The following is a 17,974-nucleotide window of genomic DNA, read 5'->3' as shown; positions in this document are numbered from 1 at the left end:
TCATGCCACTTCCCCCTTCCGCAACACCCCCCTTGATCCTCCTCAGTTCTCCCCCTTCTCACCCAAGGGGCTCTGAACTTCGGAGCGTGGGTTGGCGACCACGGGGCCCTTAGCCGAGTCCTGGCATTGCTTCCACTTACTTATGCCAGGCTCCTCACTTTCATCTATCCTGTCCGACCTCCCTTGGTCAACTCTTGTTCCTTTCCGACCCCGACGCTTTTAGGTTTCCGAGGGCTAGGGAGTTTTTCATTTTCACGCCCTTCGTGGCCCTTGTCTTCTTTTGGCTGATATCTTCATTTTTTCGAAGTATCGGATCCCTTCCATTTTTCTTTCCTTCCCACCCTCCATCCCCCAGAGGTTCTGAACTTCGGAACGTGGGTTGGCGACCACGGGGGTCCTTAGCTGAGTCCTGGCATTGCTTCCACTTACTTGTGCCAGGCTCCTCACTTTCATCTATCCTGTCCGACCTCCCTTGGTCAACTCTTGTTCCTTTCCGACCCCGACGCTTTTAGGTTTCCGAAGGGCTAGGGAGTCTTTCATTTTCACGCCCTTCGTTGGCCCTTGTCTTCTTTTGGCTGATATCTTCATTTTTCGAAGTATCGGATCCCTTCCATTTTTTCTTTCCTTCCCACCCTCCATCCCCCAGGGGCTCTGAACTTCGGAACGTAGGTTGACGACCACGGGGGCCCTTAGCTGAGTCCTGGCATTGCTTCCACTTACTTATGCCAGGCTCCTCACTTTCATCTATCCTGTCCGACCTCCCTTGGTCAACTCTTGTTCCTTTCCGACCCCGACGCTATTAGTTTTCCGAGGGCTAGGGATTCTTTCATTTTCACGCCCTTCGTGGCCCTTGTCTTCCTTTGGCTGATATCTTCATTTTTCGAAGTATCGGATCCCTTCCATTTTTTCTTTCCTTCCCATCCTCCATCCCCCAGGGGCTCTGAACTTCAGAGCGTGGGTTGGCGACCACGGGGCCCTTAGCTGAGTCCTGGCATTGCTTCCACTTACTTGTGCCAGGCTCCTCACTTTCATCTATCCTGTCCGACCTCCCTTGGTCAATTCTTGTTCTTTTCCGACCCCGATGCTATTAGGTTTGCGAGGGCTAGGGAGTCTTTCATTTTCACGCCCTTCGTGGCCCTTGTCTTCCTTTAACCGATATCTTCATTTTTCGAAGTGTCGGTTCTTTTTCTTTTTTCTTCTAAGTATTATATTAAGGATTGTTGCCCAATTGTATTTCCTCTAATAACAATTACCACCACCACCACCACCACCACCACCACCATCACCACCCTCTAATTAACGTCCCCCCTTTCTCTATTTATCATTTCTTTATCAATTACTACGGCAAGTTGTTTCGAGTTGAACCTCGTATTTCTTTCATTATTTCTTCCTATTTTTTAAAATATATTTTTTATTTGGCTTTATTCTTTTTTAACGTTTTAAATTATTTTATAAAACCTATATATCCACTTTGAAATTTGACGAAATTAAATCCTACACTGTTTTCCTAGGACTTCATTCACGTCACCTTTTGCTCTTCGGCCGGAGAAACAAATGCCTACAAGACCTGCCTAGCAACGACTTTACATAAGCGAATATTTGACCTGCTTATGAACTTCAGCTATATTTGTTTTCGGCGCAAGATAGTGATGTTCTGTTTACTCTCTTGACTGTGATTATTGTGTTTTGAACATTTTCTGAATTGCTACGTTATGATACAATGTTAATTTTTTGCCTGTATTCAATGTGCTAGTTGTTTTAAGATCTTCGCAAATTGGCTGATGATGACACTTAAAATGTGTTGAAACCGGTCCCATTAAACAGGTTGTAACTACTTTTTACCATCTTATTACGGAGTATTGAAAGGTGGATCCTAACCTATAATATTGTACATCTTATTTCTCTATTCAATACGGAACAATAATGAAGTTTTTAATTTTAAATGATAACGCTTACCAAGCAAAATCTAAAGCCTATAACTATTTAGGCCTTAAAATCAAGATTGCTAAGCTAGGCAAAGATATTAATTTTCTCAAACAGTGTATCGCGCATAATTTAACCCCTAATTTTCTTAAACCTACCAGTTTTAGACATCGCAATTCTTATGATTGTTCAAGAACACAAAAGAAAATTAACAAGATATGGTTAACCAATGAAATTAAATTCCTTTATAGGAAGAAATCTTTCCTAAACAATCGTCTTTACGAATCTCACCTCGAAGCAACTCGCCTACTATCAAGTGCTCAATGGGACTTATTTCAATCCCATATAGACGATAAATTATTCTTCATACTTTCCAAAAAGCAATCAATTCTAGACAGAAAACTTAACAATCTCAAAAATATCTCTACGACAAGGAAACCTTTTACTAAATTACCTAATGAACCAAAAAATCTTGACAGTATAATTAGTAAGTTCCACCCCCCTGTTATAAACTTATCCAAAACAACCCTAGATGATAATGATAACTTAATCCTATCAAAAGGCCCTAAACATAACTGGCCTAACTTAAATAAAAATAACAGTGTTTTTAATACAATCACTGAATCTGAATTGGCTATCAAAAAAATGCCTTTAGAACTACAGGACGAAATTAGACTTGATGTAAAAAGAAAACTTAATAAGATTTACACATCCAATGATAATAGCAACACTGTTCCCTTCGTTGAACGTAAACACATTCTTAACCTCAAAAAGAAAATTAAAGACCAGGACCTCATCATCACAAAAGCTGACAAAGGTAACACTACAGTAATAATGGATAAAGTTGATTATATCGAGAAAACCAAAAATTTCTTCAGCAATAATTCCTTTTCTATAACAAAGAAAGATCCTACCCAACAAATTCAACGTCTTCTAAAACAAACCCTTAAGAACTCTTCTTTCTTATTTACTGAACATGAAAAAACAAAATTATTAAGCATGAATCCAGGCCTACCAACCGCTAAATCTCTCCCTAAAATTCATAAAACTGACGTCCCTATTCGACCAATTATTAATTACAGACCCAGCCCACTTTACAAATTAGCACAATTCATTCATAAATTTCTTAAGAATAATTACAAATTTTTATCGAATAAGTCTGTAAAAAACACCATAGAACTAGTTGAGAAATTAAATAACTTCAAAATCCAACCACACCACTCTCTACACTCTTTCGATATTGTCAATATGTATCCCAGTATTAATATCAGAAAATTATTTCCTATTATTGAAAATAACTTAAATACATATAGTTGCTTAAGCAAACTTGAAATTAATGATTTTATGACCCTCTTAAAATTAGTAGTTACTAACAACTTCTTCATCTTCGACAATACAATTTATCAACAAGATGGTTTAGCTATGGGCTCTCCAGCCTCGGGGATCCTTGCAGAAATATACCTAGACTTTTTAGAACACAATTTCATTGATAACAATGACGACTTTAAACATGTATTATTTTGGGCTAGATATGTGGATGACACATTTGTTATACTGGATGATAGAGTTTTCAATGCAGCTTCTACTCTTAATAGCCTTAATAAAATTGATCCAGATATTAAATTCACTCTTGAAACAGAATCAAACAAATCTATTAATTTTCTAGACATAACAATAAACAGATTACCTTCCTCATTATCATATATGATTTACAGAAAACCCACACATACAGCTAATACCATAAAACAAGACTCTTTTCACCCACAGTCACATAAACGTGCTTCATACAACAGTATGGTTAACCGCGCCTTCAAAATTCCGCTATCAAAGGATAACTTAAATAAAGAACTAAACATCATCCGCTCTATTGCCAAATTTAACGGTTATAATTCTTATTTTATTGAACAAATCATTAACAAATTTAGACACCACCCTAACACAACACTCTTAAAAGATATTCCCAAACCAGCTGCTTACACCACATTCACATTCAATGCAAATACCTATAGTATAGCTAATGTCTTCAAAAAACATAATACTATGATTTCTTTTCGAACTAATAATAGAAACCTTGAATTATTACATAATTCCCACTCCTTAAATAGAACAAGTGTCTTTTCTAAATCAGGCGTATACCGTTTTAAGTGCCACAACTGTAATTCTTCTTACATAGGTCAAACTGGTCGCAACTTCAAAATTAGGTACTTTGAACACGTTAATGCAATAAAGCACAACAGATTTTCGGCAGTGGGACAACACATACATGACACGAAACATGCTTTCACTACAATAAACCAGGATATTGAAATTCTCAGCACTCTAAATAAAGGCCCTCTCCTAGACATCACCGAAAACTGTTTTATACACCTTGACCAGTTTTTCAATCCAAATCTTAATCTGAATGATATTTCTGAGAAACCCAATCCCCTTTTCGATTTTCTCATCTCCTTTTTAAATAACCTGAAGTCAACAAATAAGGAATCAATCTTTCACAATTTACACAATACCCTCTCATGCCACTTCCCCCTTCCGCAACACCCCCCTTGATCCTCCTCAGTTCTCCCCCTTCTCACCCAAGGGGCTCTGAACTTCGGAGCGTGGGTTGGCGACCACGGGGCCCTTAGCCGAGTCCTGGCATTGCTTCCACTTACTTATGCCAGGCTCCTCACTTTCATCTATCCTGTCCGACCTCCCTTGGTCAACTCTTGTTCCTTTCCGACCCCGACGCTTTTAGGTTTCCGAGGGCTAGGGAGTTTTTCATTTTCACGCCCTTCGTGGCCCTTGTCTTCTTTTGGCTGATATCTTCATTTTTTCGAAGTATCGGATCCCTTCCATTTTTCTTTCCTTCCCACCCTCCATCCCCCAGAGGTTCTGAACTTCGGAACGTGGGTTGGCGACCACGGGGGTCCTTAGCTGAGTCCTGGCATTGCTTCCACTTACTTGTGCCAGGCTCCTCACTTTCATCTATCCTGTCCGACCTCCCTTGGTCAACTCTTGTTCCTTTCCGACCCCGACGCTTTTAGGTTTCCGAAGGGCTAGGGAGTCTTTCATTTTCACGCCCTTCGTTGGCCCTTGTCTTCTTTTGGCTGATATCTTCATTTTTCGAAGTATCGGATCCCTTCCATTTTTTCTTTCCTTCCCACCCTCCATCCCCCAGGGGCTCTGAACTTCGGAACGTAGGTTGACGACCACGGGGGCCCTTAGCTGAGTCCTGGCATTGCTTCCACTTACTTGCGCCAGGCTCCTCACTTTCATCTATCCTGTCCGACCTCCCTTGGTCAACTCTTGTTCCTTTCCGACCCCGACGCTATTAGTTTTCCGAGGGCTAGGGATTCTTTCATTTTCACGCCCTTCGTGGCCCTTGTCTTCCTTTGGCTGATATCTTCATTTTTCGAAGTATCGGATCCCTTCCATTTTTTCTTTCCTTCCCATCCTCCATCCCCCAGGGGCTCTGAACTTCAGAGCGTGGGTTGGCGACCACGGGGCCCTTAGCTGAGTCCTGGCATTGCTTCCACTTACTTGTGCCAGGCTCCTCACTTTCATCTATCCTGTCCGACCTCCCTTGGTCAATTCTTGTTCTTTTCCGACCCCGATGCTATTAGGTTTGCGAGGGCTAGGGAGTCTTTCATTTTCACGCCCTTCGTGGCCCTTGTCTTCCTTTAACCGATATCTTCATTTTTCGAAGTGTCGGTTCTTTTTCTTTTTTCTTCTAATTAGTATTATATTAAGGATTGTTGCCCAATTGTATTTCCTCTAATAACAATTACCACCACCACCACCACCACCACCACCACCACCACCATCACCACCCTCTAATTAACGTCCCCCCTTTCTCTATTTATCATTTCTTTATCAATTACTACGGCAAGTTGTTTCGAGTTGAACCTCGTATTTCTTTCATTATTTCTTCCTATTTTTTAAAATATATTTTTTATTTGGCTTTATTCTTTTTTAACGTTTTAAATTATTTTATAAAACCTATATATCCACTTTGAAATTTGACGAAATTAAATCCTACACTGTTTTCCTAGGACTTCATTCACGTCACCTTTTGCTCTTCGGCCGGAGAAACAAATGCCTACAAGACCTGCCTAGCAACGACTTTACATAAGCGAATATTTGACCTGCTTATGAACTTCAGCTATATTTGTTTTCGGCGCAAGATAGTGATGTTCTGTTTACTCTCTTGACTGTGATTATTGTGTTTTGAACATTTACTGAATTGCTACGTTATGATACAATGTTAATTTTTTGCCTGTATTCAATGTGCTAGTTGTTTTAAGATCTTCGCAAATTGGCTGATGATGACACTTAAAATGTGTTGAAACCGGTCCCATTAAACAGGTTGTAACTACTTTTTACCATCTTATTACGGAGTATTGAAAGGTGGATCCTAACCTATAATATTGTACATCTTATTTCTCTATTCAATACGGAACAATAATGAAGTTTTTAATTTCTTTAGGAATGGCGTTTCCTGTACTAACAATTACATCATATGAGAATGAAATTTTAATTGTGTCTCGTAGGCATGGAAATACTGGGGTATCAGTTTGGTGGCATTCGGTCAAGGTATTCATGGTGTAACACTTTCCATTTCCAGTAGTGTATTTATTATGTTGTTTACCCTTCCCGTCTACTCATTCCTGCCACCCAGCTGACGAAAGTTTCTGGGGAGAACACTGCATATAGATCAATATTTTAACATGAATCATAATCTTAATGACATTTCAGAAAAGCCAAATATCCTATTTGACCTTCTAATTCCCATTTTCAGAGACATCAAACCAACAAGTCATAATTCAGTTTTTCATAATGTTCACAGCACCTTTCCTCAGCAGCCATCTCTTTTTCCACTTCCTTCAGCCCCTTTCCCTGACCTCTCCCCTTGCCCTGCCTCTCTCTCCTTAACCTGCCCCTTCCTTTTCCTTTGAATCTCACAACCGTTTGTATGAGGCACACAACAATACACCACGCAACACATGCCGCAACGAGAGGCAAGTCTCTTATAACCTATGCCATTTGACTAACACGCTCTCTCTCTCTCCCCCCTTCTATTCATTAATTTTATCTAATTTTATCTATAATTTATTCATGGACACCGCAATGAACTGCAAAGTTATACCAGTCACAAATTAAGAGTGTGTCAGTTTTAACCATATCTTCATGTGCCGTCCTGACAATGTCCAACAGCATTTCAGCAAGTTTTTAACAACCACTACGGGAACATTTCATTTTATTTAAGCTGGTCGATGTGGAACACCAACTAGAAGTTGTGCGTCAGCTGGTGGTTATATATAGTGGCATCCAGTGGCTTGCATACTGCTAACACCACTCAAGTAGATTTGGTGATTGATGATCTGATTACAGAATCAACATTTACCAGTTCTCGTTTTGCAATTGAAATTGTAACGATTAGCAGTGATTGAACTAACAATTCTATGAATAACAATACAAGAAAGAGTCTGGATGATGAGCTTACTCTAGATGCTAAAAATTTAGAGCCTAATTCATTTTTCAGATTTTACACTTAGTTCATCCCAGATTTTAATGTTAATTGTGTTTGTACATTAGTTTTCATGTCAATTGTGTATTTTTACATTTGTTTAATTATTTAATGTATTACATTAAGGCTGAAGATGGCCAGCCAAGGCCGAAACTAGTCCCTAGTTTAGTAATGCAATTCAATAATATTGCAAAATATAGTATTGAAAAAGGTGGATCATACAACATTAATTTAATAATTATTATTATGATCAACAAAACCTTCAATTTCATTTAAAGCTTGAAACGTGTCATCATAAACATTTGACTGAGCTTCAACAAATCTTCTGAAATTTCCTACTATTTTGAAAACTTCAGACGTGGTTGGTACATAACTGCTCTCCTCTTAGTCATTGGATGGATTGGAATTCTGCAGCACTTCTCAGAATCTGTCATAACTAAGATCCATTCCAGGTTCCATGTGCATTTCTAGTTCTTCTGGAAACAATTTCTGCAATAGTTTCTTTATTTGTAAAGCCAACTTCATGGAAACAGTTTGCAATTGTTTGCTCACATTCAACTCAGTTGATGGCTTCAGGATAGCGAAGTGTGGATGCTCGTAGCCCTTTCAGACCTGAAATAAAACTGGAGGTGTGAATTTTTGTTTGTAAGTCAAAAACAGAATAAAATGCTCTTAAATACATACATTTTTAATTTATTTTACAAAATAAAAATTTGCATCTGGAAAAAAAGCACCCACACAATTGTGCGTATCAAGACTTAATTCACTACTTACAAAAAATAAAAAAATTAATAAAAAAATAAAAATCAACTCAGTACATGTGAATATGCATATGTACATGATAAGATGTTCTATTTTACAGTGTGGAATGATTTACAACAATTAAAATCTTTGTTCAAACACAAGTATACAATACATATTTTACAATGAGTACGAGTTTGTTTTGCTTTTACAGTCCTTTCGACGGCAGCATCTTGCCATCAGACCTGAAGGAAAAAAACTGTAGGTGTGAGTTTTTGTTTGTATGTCAAAAACTTACTAAAATGCTATTAAATACATATGTTTACAGTTTATTTTACAAAATAAGAACTATTATCTGAAAAACAGCACCCACACAATTGTGCGTATCAGGACCTAATTCACTACTTTCAAAAAATAAAAAATAAAATTTTCAGCTCATTACATAAGAATATACTTCATGATCAAATGTTCTATTTTACAGTGTGGAACGATTTGAAGCAATTTAAAATCTTATACATTTCTCACGTAGAGTACAAGTTCTGCTTTTACAGTCCTTTTGGTGGCAGCACCCAACACTTCCATCTGCATTGCTTGCAGGGAAACCTAGCCCACACAATTGTGCATATCAATATTCAAAACCTCGTGGTATTACGTACAATGTTGTATGATCACAATTTACGTCCACTAAATAATTTACACACTTCATTCATTACATTCTGATATTCAATAAAACTTCTAGATTAATATGAATGCACAAAATAAATAAATACTTACTTTTGGCATTACTGCTTCCCGCCATCTTGCCAATGAACTGTATTCTTAAATTCTTCTTCCTGCACTCTGGTGGTCAAGCACTAAATAAAAAGAACGGAAGTACATAATATGTGTCCTGCACAAGCACTGCAGTCCAGTCTAGCGCCAAGAAAACGTAAAATACGCTCAGGCATAAATAAAACACGAACCCGCACAATTGTGCGTACATGGTCTGAAAGGGGTAGACAAGGCCATGCCGATCCTACAGTCATTGACAGTTGCAAAGATAAAAGTTAAGTCTGTTAACAATAGTGACTACCTGACCATAACAAGGAAACTACAATAAAAATAGAGAATTCTTTGGAATTATCTGAAGGCTTCAATTCGTGGAACTGTTACAAAAATAACTTGTGATAAAAGCCTGGCTTCAAATTATCCAAATTTAAGCTTAAAAAATTTGACTTAATATGATTTTTTGGATTGATTAGAATAGGAATTTCAAGGGGAATAAACTTTTACTTGAATTATCCAATTTTTGAATTAACCAGAGTCCACTGTAGTAGCATTATTATTGTTGTGAAGATACTCTTTGTCTTTGGGCAACCTGCAGCTGTTGCAGGAAGATTGTGTAATAATAAATAATTACAGTATTTATATACTCATCTTCTACCATTTAGTTGGACTTATTGTATTTTCTACTTTATATATCTATTTCACATATAACAACAGAAAATGTACAAATTAAAGAAAAACACTTACCCACGTGATCCAAAGTAGGAGTCAGTATCTGGGAATGCAGAACAGTACTGTTTGAAGTAACAGTTGAGTGGAGAAGCAAAACATTCAAATGTGACACCAAACATTCTATTGAGGCATTCAAACACTGTTACAGGGAGAGCTGCTTGAGTTCCTTGTCCTTCACTGTGTCCTCCACTCCCAAAGAAGGTTCCATAACGTTTTAACAAACACCAAACACGGGGAAGAAATAATTCAAATTTTTTGTCATCAAAGCAACTATATCTGTAAAGTTGATCCTGAAATACAGAAAAATACCATCTTAAACAAACACTACAAGACAAGATGTCCATAATCAAAATTATTTCAAGTATACAGCCTGAAAACAAGTATTACACAAAAGCAAACAACAGGCTACTAAAATGAAGAGGAAGGACCATGATAGAATCTTAAGAAAAATGAGAAAGGAAATGAGAGAACAGGAGTATAAAGTAGAAAAGCTAAGGTCAGCAAAGCATACCATGGTTCTGGCACATAATGAAAATATAAAACATAACAACACATTGAAGTTACATGGAGGGGATAGTAGGGGATAATTAGAGCATGGCAGAAAGTACAGTAAGCAACAATTAGCAATTTGGACTGAGTGGAATCTGTTAGGAAAGCATAGGAACTTTGACGGCTATGAAGATGTCAATACAGATGTCATCACCATACAGGATTGTCGATCGATGATATCGAGGAACTTTGTCCAGAGTTGTACAAAGATTATTAAGTAGCTAATAAAAGATAATCATCACCAAACATTCCTGCCTCATTTAGTGAGGAATTTAGAACCTTTTAGAAAGCTTTACGGAACAGTATCTGGAGAGATGGCTATAGGGCTACAGAGAATGAGATGGGAGGACTCAATAGCAGAAGTAATGAAGCAAGAGGAGTCAACAGCATTGAAGTGTTTGGCGAGGAGTTGCGATCAAACAGGCTTTGAATGATACATTGATCAATGTACAGGTGGTCATGTAATTCACTCAGTATTCTGCAAGTATCACACGAATCTTCTTGTAACTCCAGAACAAAAATACATAATTTAATGCAATTTTCAGAACAGCTTAACAAGACTTCAGACCATGGAGCGGTTCAGTATTGTATCGGTTACGACCTGCACATGCGTATTTTTTTATAATTAATTGTATTCAATCATCACGCAAGATATTCAGAGCGAACTTGGTTTGTTTACGTTTGGAGGAACGAGCAGGCGAGCAGGGGACAGCTGTGTGTGTGACGTGGCTGCAGGGGCAAGATAGACTACCCGCCTGACGTGCCACATGTAGCTGGCCTGACCTGGTATGGTCTGGATATGAACGTCACACCTTCGCGAACATTCGATTGAAAAAATTTCAAAACTTCCTTAATAATTATCGCAGCAACTTGAGTGAAACGTCATTTTGAAGAGAATAACATAAACGTCTCAAATTGTGAATCTCAAGGAAATACGTCAAGGGATTTGTGAGATAACCAGCCTCAAGGGATCATGTTATATGATGACGTAGGAGCCCCCAAACCGAATATAAGGAGAGCTCACTTTACCCAGATCAGACAGTCATAGCTGAGTGTTCAGCCTGACTCTCCACGCTGCAGTGTTCAGAGGCTATCTTCGAATATTTAAAGTCTTCATGTGGGACTTAAACTCAGACAGTCGTGTTGAACTTGTCAACTGTGCACGTGTGAACTCTAAGGTATAACAAAGTCTTTATAATGGACATTGAGTCTATCAGTCAAGTTGAACTTGTAATTTTTGCGAGTGATGAAGAACTAATTATTCAAAGTCTTTATTTGAACTTATAAAATTTGTGTGTGTTGGAACTCTGATTATGACAAGTCATGTATTGGACTTAAGTGACAACAGTTCAGTTGAACTTATGTTCTGTGCGCTTGTAGAAACTTCTCGATATAACTTACTTTCGTTCTTGTAGAACTGAGTTATTACCACGTTGCCTGTGAAACTTAATCTCTGAACCAATATTAATTTAAATGTGACACTACTGCAATATTCTAGGAACTGTGATATTTTTTCTTTACATTTCAGTCATCATAATTTCATAGACACGAGTATTTATGAAAGTGTTCGAACTTTCCCATGAATATTACTGCAAATGATTACCATGTTAAAAGTATAATCGTGTGCTGCGATACAAGTGTTTCACTATGAATCCAAACTGTTTTTTTATCCAATTCAAATAGAACTGTGTATTATTCTTCTGAACAGTGTGGAAATTATTTGTGTGTGACTGACAGCAGTATCTTTGATAAACTCTCGAACAGTCACCTATTTTATTCAATGTCAAGTGCGCCTAACAACGAACTGTGCTTTTCATTTCAACCTTATTTCCTCGTCAAAGTGTTTAGTATTATTGCATGACTGACAGTAGTGTCTCTGATAAACTCTAGAGCAGTCATACATTTCTTTCAATGTCAAGTGCTAATTTATTTAGAGGAAAATCACCACGAACTGTGCCAAGTGCGTGAACAATTTTAGTTTCATTATTTCTATTCATGAACTGTGCTTTATTTTCTTCCAATTTCGATGCTAATCACATCTGCATCTTTAGTGAACATTTAAATTCTATCTACAAGATTAAGGGTGAATTCGACGGCATATCCCAACCATATTAAATGAAATAGTGCCGGGGGACTGTGTAATTCTGGACACTCGTATAAGTTATGTGACGAGTGATTACCCCGCAACATCGTCGTAGAACGCCGTAGAACATCGGAGATCGTCCAGAACGTCGAAAGTTCGAGACTCAAACCCATATCAAAAAACCGACTTGGGTGTTCCGACCTTATCTCAACGAAGTATTGGCAACTTCCAGAACGTGTTCCAGCTCCATTCAGCCTGGTGAACTGGGAGCACGGATCATTAAAAGGAGATGTTGAAGACAGCGACTATCAACAGTAAGGTGATGTGCACTTTGAAATGCATTTCTTGAATAAAAAACTATTATTCAATCTAATTAAAATTTTTCTTGTAGATAGGAGCCTGCCTCCTCTACCAAGCCCTAGCTAGTAACCACCCAGTATTGCCCTGAGAACTACTTCATGCTAACTTTAAAGTTAAATCATAAAGTCGGGCTCTTTTACTGGTACAGTATATCAAAATGACATAAGAATCTTTATCTATGACAGTGGCATAAATATAAATATTTGGGTACACTCTCAACTTTCACATTCAATACATATAAGATCACACACTAACTTATACTACCTAGGTATGTACAATGGAATTTCTTCGCAAGATACATCCAGTTTTTTTGTGGAAATCTTTAAACCATAATTTCATGCAAAGTCTAACTTTGGAATCAGGACATCAGTACACTATATCTTTTCATATGTTTTTCTTTGCAGCAAAGTAAATTCACTTCTACAGCCATTAAAACAAGACTCAGAGAAAATACGTAGTCTCTCTGCGTATTTGTTCATCTTGGCTATAAGTACAATGTTAAAAAGAGAAAGATGTTCAACCTATTCAATACAATAATGTTGTTGCACAAATTAATGTAGCAACATATTTAATATTTTATGGGACCGGTTTTGACATATGTCCATGTCATCATCAGCCAACACAAAAATGGCAAGAAGTCAACACAATTGTAACACTTATGACACTTTTCTTGAATTAAAAATAGAAGTTCATGTAGAGGTTCTTGAGCACTCTTGTTAAAAAATGATGCAGTATAGTTTACAATTGTTGTTATTCAAGGAATAAAATTTCTTGCTAGGTAACAAATGATATGATTTTGTTTTAGTACTTCAAAAGGTGGATAGTGGTATATATAAAAACTCTTAGAATATGAGAGGTGTTGTGTAGTACGTGGAAGATTGAACGTCTATTTGTCAACTTGAAGCTTTTGAAAACTAAGATAAGGAAGTCAAAAAGAATGTTCGGTTTTTCAGACAAATTGTTAAGGTTTTGGTTAGGATTAAAATATTGATCAAGGTGTATTAAACAATTTTCAGTGATATCAAGAAGAGGGCCTTTGTTTAGGGTACTGATAATTTCAATGTCTTGGTCTAACGTAGTGAAATAATGTTTTACGTCTCGTGCTACTTGCCCTTACCACAACACCCCCCTGACCCACCTTAAACTACTCCCCTTACTCCCTTACCCCCTCCTATCCCCTACCTATATTCAATTTTTGGTTCTTACTTCCTCTTGTACTTCATGACAAGGCTAAATAAAAGTGAGCCTCATACTATTACTTACCTTACCATTTTCACTTTTCTATTCCTTATTTTTAATTTCTTTTCTTTTCCTTAGATCTCATAAAATCCGTATCAGTACTAATAGTCTCATATTCTCATATTTTCTTGTTATTTTCTGCCTCCATTGTGAATTTGATTAACTTGTGTAAGGAATTCAGTGTGTTCAACAACTGTTGTGAGTTTGTGACATCATAAAAGCATATTACATCATCTACTTATCTGCTTCAGTGTAAGATTCCTTTTCAATGCTGGTTGATTAAGAAATTGTTTTTGAAGTTATTGAGGAAAATGTTCGTAATTATGACTGATAATGGTGAACCCATGCCTACGGTAATCCTTCTCTTTGACAACTGTCATTGAAATTAAAACTGATTTGGTTTAACACTATTCTAAGGAGGTCAGGTACTTCATTAGTTTCAATGCTATCTTTTAGAAGCCTTTCTTTTTCTTATGGTTCATGGTTTGGGTTACTGTAGTCATGTCCTAGTTCGTGAAGCATAGGCAACGGCTGAGTAGCCTATTAAGTGGTCCTGAGAGTCGGGATACCAGTTGCTACGGAATGGGAGTGGGCATCTCGGACATATTCTGAGTCATGGGTCTCCTTGTGCTCAGGCGGCTAGGACTATACAATCCAGCATGGTTCCTAACCTGTTAGAGGAGAGATCCTCACCTGGACTATGTGTAAGTACGGTAGCATCCTGCTTCACAGAATTTTCACCGAGCACACTCAGAATGTTTTAAGCAAGCCTGCGACCTATGGGAGTGACAGCATCCCGCATATTAATGGGGCTTATGGAAGACAGAAAGTAGAACGGGCGGAGTCAGCAAAGAGGATGCATCTGGATGTGCTAGGAGTAAATGATATTTCAGTAAGGGAAGATAAGGGGGAAGAGGGAGGAGATTAAAAAGTTACCTGACGGGTGTTAAAAGGAGAAGGTCAGAATGTGGGGTAGGACTGTTCATCAGGAATACCATTGCACGCAACATAGTTTTTTTCTGTTAAACATGTAAATGAGTGAATAATGTGGATAGATTTGGCAGTTGGAGAAATTAGGACGAGAACTGTCTCAGTATATTCACGTGAGAGTACAGATGAGGATGAAGTTGACAAGTTTTATGAAGCGTTGAGGGACATCGCAGTCAGGATCAACAGCAAGGACAGGATAGTGCTAATGGGTGATTTCAATGCGAGAGTTGAAAATAGAACTGAGGGATATGAAAGGGTGATTGGTAAATGTGGGGAAGATATGGAAGCTAATAGGAATTCACCGCTACACATGGGAGGGTCAGAGCACCAGATCCATAAAGGACTATATGTTAACCGACTTCGAATCAAGAAATCTGTTAGGAATGTCCAGGTATTCTGAGGATTTTTCAATTATAAAGACCACTATCTGATCTCTAGTGAACTAAGTATCTCTAGGCCTAGGATACAGAAAGTGAAATGTGTCTGCAGACAAATATGGGTAGAAAACCTCCAGGACAAGGAAATTAGACACAAGTACATGGATACGATTAGTGAAAAGTTCCAAACAATGGACAGTAAGCAGGTTCAAGATATAGAAAGAGAATGGGTGGCATACAGGGATGCTGTAGTAGAAACAGCAAGGGAATGCCTAGGAACAACTGCGTGTAATGAGGGGAAAAATTAAACTTGATGTTATGATGAAGCGAGAGCAGCTTGTAAACATAAAATGAAAGCATATCCGAAATGGCTCCAAACAAGGACTGATGCAGACAGGGAACTGTACGTAGATGAAGGAAACAGAGCGAAACAAATAGGTGTTGATTTCAAAAAGAAATCGTGGGAAGATTTTGGTAATAACCTGGAGAGGCTAAGTCAAGCAGCAGGGAAACCTTTCTGGACAGTAATAAAGAATCTCACGAAGGGAGGGAAAAAGGAAATGAACAGTGTCTTGGATAATTCAGGTGAACTCAAAATAGATCCCAGGGAATCACTGGAGAGGTGGAGGGAATATTTTGAAAATCTTCTTAACGTAAAAGGAAATCTTCCTGGTGGTGTCGTGAACAACCGAGCTCATGGGGAGGAGGAAAATGATGTTGGTGAAATTGCGCTTGAGGACGTGGAAAGGATGGCAAATAAACTCCATTGTCATAAAGCAGCAGGAATAGATGAAATTAGACTTGAAATGGTGAACTATAGTGGGAAGGCAGGGATGAAATGGCTTCAGAGAGTAGTAGGATTAGCATGGAGTGTTTGTAAGGTACCTTCAGATTGAACAAAAGTAAGGGAACAGGAAGGATTGCAACAACTATCGAGGTATCTCATTGATTAGTATACCAGGCAAAGTATTCACTGGCATCTTGGAAGGGAGGGTGCGTCAGTGGTTGAGAGAAAGTTGGATGAAAGCCAGTATTGTTTCAGACTACAGAGGGGCTGTCAGGTTCAGATTTTCAAGTATGTGCCAGGTAATTGAAAAATGCTACAAGAGGAACAGACAGTTGTGTTTATGTTTCGTAGATCTAGAGAAAGCATATGACAGGGTCTGAGGGAAAAGATGTTCACCATACTGGGAGACTATGGGATGAAGGTTAGATTATTAAAATCAATCAAAGGCAATTAGGTTGATAATTGGGCTGCAGTGAGAATTGATGGTAGAATGCGTTCTTGGTTCAATGTATTTGCAGGAGTTAGAAAAGGCTGTAATCTTTCACCTTTGTGCATAGTTTACATGGATAATCTGCTGAAAGGTATAAAGTGGCAGAGAGGGATTCAGTTACCGGTAGGTGGAAATCTAGTAAGCAGTCTAGCCAAGGCCGACGTCTTGGTCTTAATGGCAGACTGTGCCAAAAGCCAGCAGTCTAGTATCTTGGAACCTGTAAATAGGTGCAATGAGTATGGTATAAAAATTAGCTATTCCAAGACTAAATCAGAGATGCCAACTATTATGATTCAATCATAATAACGAATCACCCATCATGATTATGCCTTTAAGAATGACACACCACAAATTATGATTTTTTGTTCATTTTAAAATGTAAATGTTATGAAGTGTTCAAAAGGATACACAAGGAATGCCATTAGAGCTTGAATTCTCAGATATTCTTTTCAGATTTCTCAGTAATCATTTATACCCCTGCCCTTTCCTGTCCCTCGTTTAAGAATATTTCGAGTTTTCATGCGCCGAATGCAGTGTGTGCTTCCAGTACCGGAAAAATACTCAGCTGTGAAGTGGTATATCTTGCAGAGTAGTTGTCTTTGTTCGTCACATGATCAGATTTCCATGCAAGTATGCACGTTCTTTTGTCTTTGTTTTGGTGGAAAAGTGGTGACAAACTCTATTTCGTTATGAATACTGTGTGCGTGACTGTTGAAGAAGTATTTATTGTGATTTTGGTTGCCAAATTTACATATATTGCTCTTTTGGGATATGTGCTAATCGTGTGTTATGAAATGCGAAAAGTTTGAAATAATAGAGCGATTTCTTGTGCAGGAAAATACGTGTGGTGACGTTACCGTGACTAGTGACGCTAGTAAGAAACCAAGGGAGGATTACTTGAAAGAATCGCGCTGTTTACTGCGTTCCTCAAAATCTCCTTCACACAGGTTTTGCAGTGTGTGTAGCCATTATTTTTCAGTTGCGCATGGTGGACGAGACGACTGTCATAAATACTGTAATGAGTTGACGGGGTAGTAGGATCAATTAACACTAGACTGGTAGCTTCAATATTAAGATTTATTAGCTACGCACTAAACTACACAAGACTACACACAACTTTTGCTCATAACACACACTTACGCAGTTCAGCGCTCTCTCTCCCTTCGTTTCTCACTTGTTCTCACACTACACAGTTTTACACTCACACACAAGGTCCCGCGTTGCACGGCTACACGTTCTCTCCTTCGCCGACAATCTGCACTGTAGCACACTAGTCCGATAATCATGGCAGTTCACATACTTCACTACATTGGCAGTTGCTCACGACTGAACCACACCAACTTCTAACTCAGTCTAACTCCAGGCAGGTCGTTCCTCTCTTATATATCTGCGCTGGCCCATCTAGAATAGTCCGGATGGTCGATGGATCCAG

The 17,974-nt window shown here is 38.2% G+C and overlaps 1 protein-coding gene across 1 annotated transcript in view; it reads right to left on the bottom strand.

Annotated features, from left to right (window-relative positions):
• Pcif1 (Phosphorylated CTD-interacting factor 1) overlaps positions 1-17,974 on the bottom strand; it is a 381,962-nt gene that overhangs the window by 74,649 nt on the left and 289,339 nt on the right. Inside the window, exon 10 of the mRNA XM_067145685.2 lies at positions 9,683-9,957. Within this exon, the coding sequence (XP_067001786.2) occupies positions 9,683-9,957 (275 nt within the window). The remainder of the gene's footprint in view (positions 1-9,682; positions 9,958-17,974) is intronic.

Source organism: Anabrus simplex, chromosome 4 (genome assembly GCF_040414725.1).
Source record: "Anabrus simplex isolate iqAnaSimp1 chromosome 4, ASM4041472v1, whole genome shotgun sequence".
Taxonomy (NCBI): Eukaryota; Metazoa; Arthropoda; class Insecta; order Orthoptera; family Tettigoniidae; genus Anabrus; species Anabrus simplex.
This window is presented reverse-complemented; position numbering and strand designations above follow the sequence as displayed.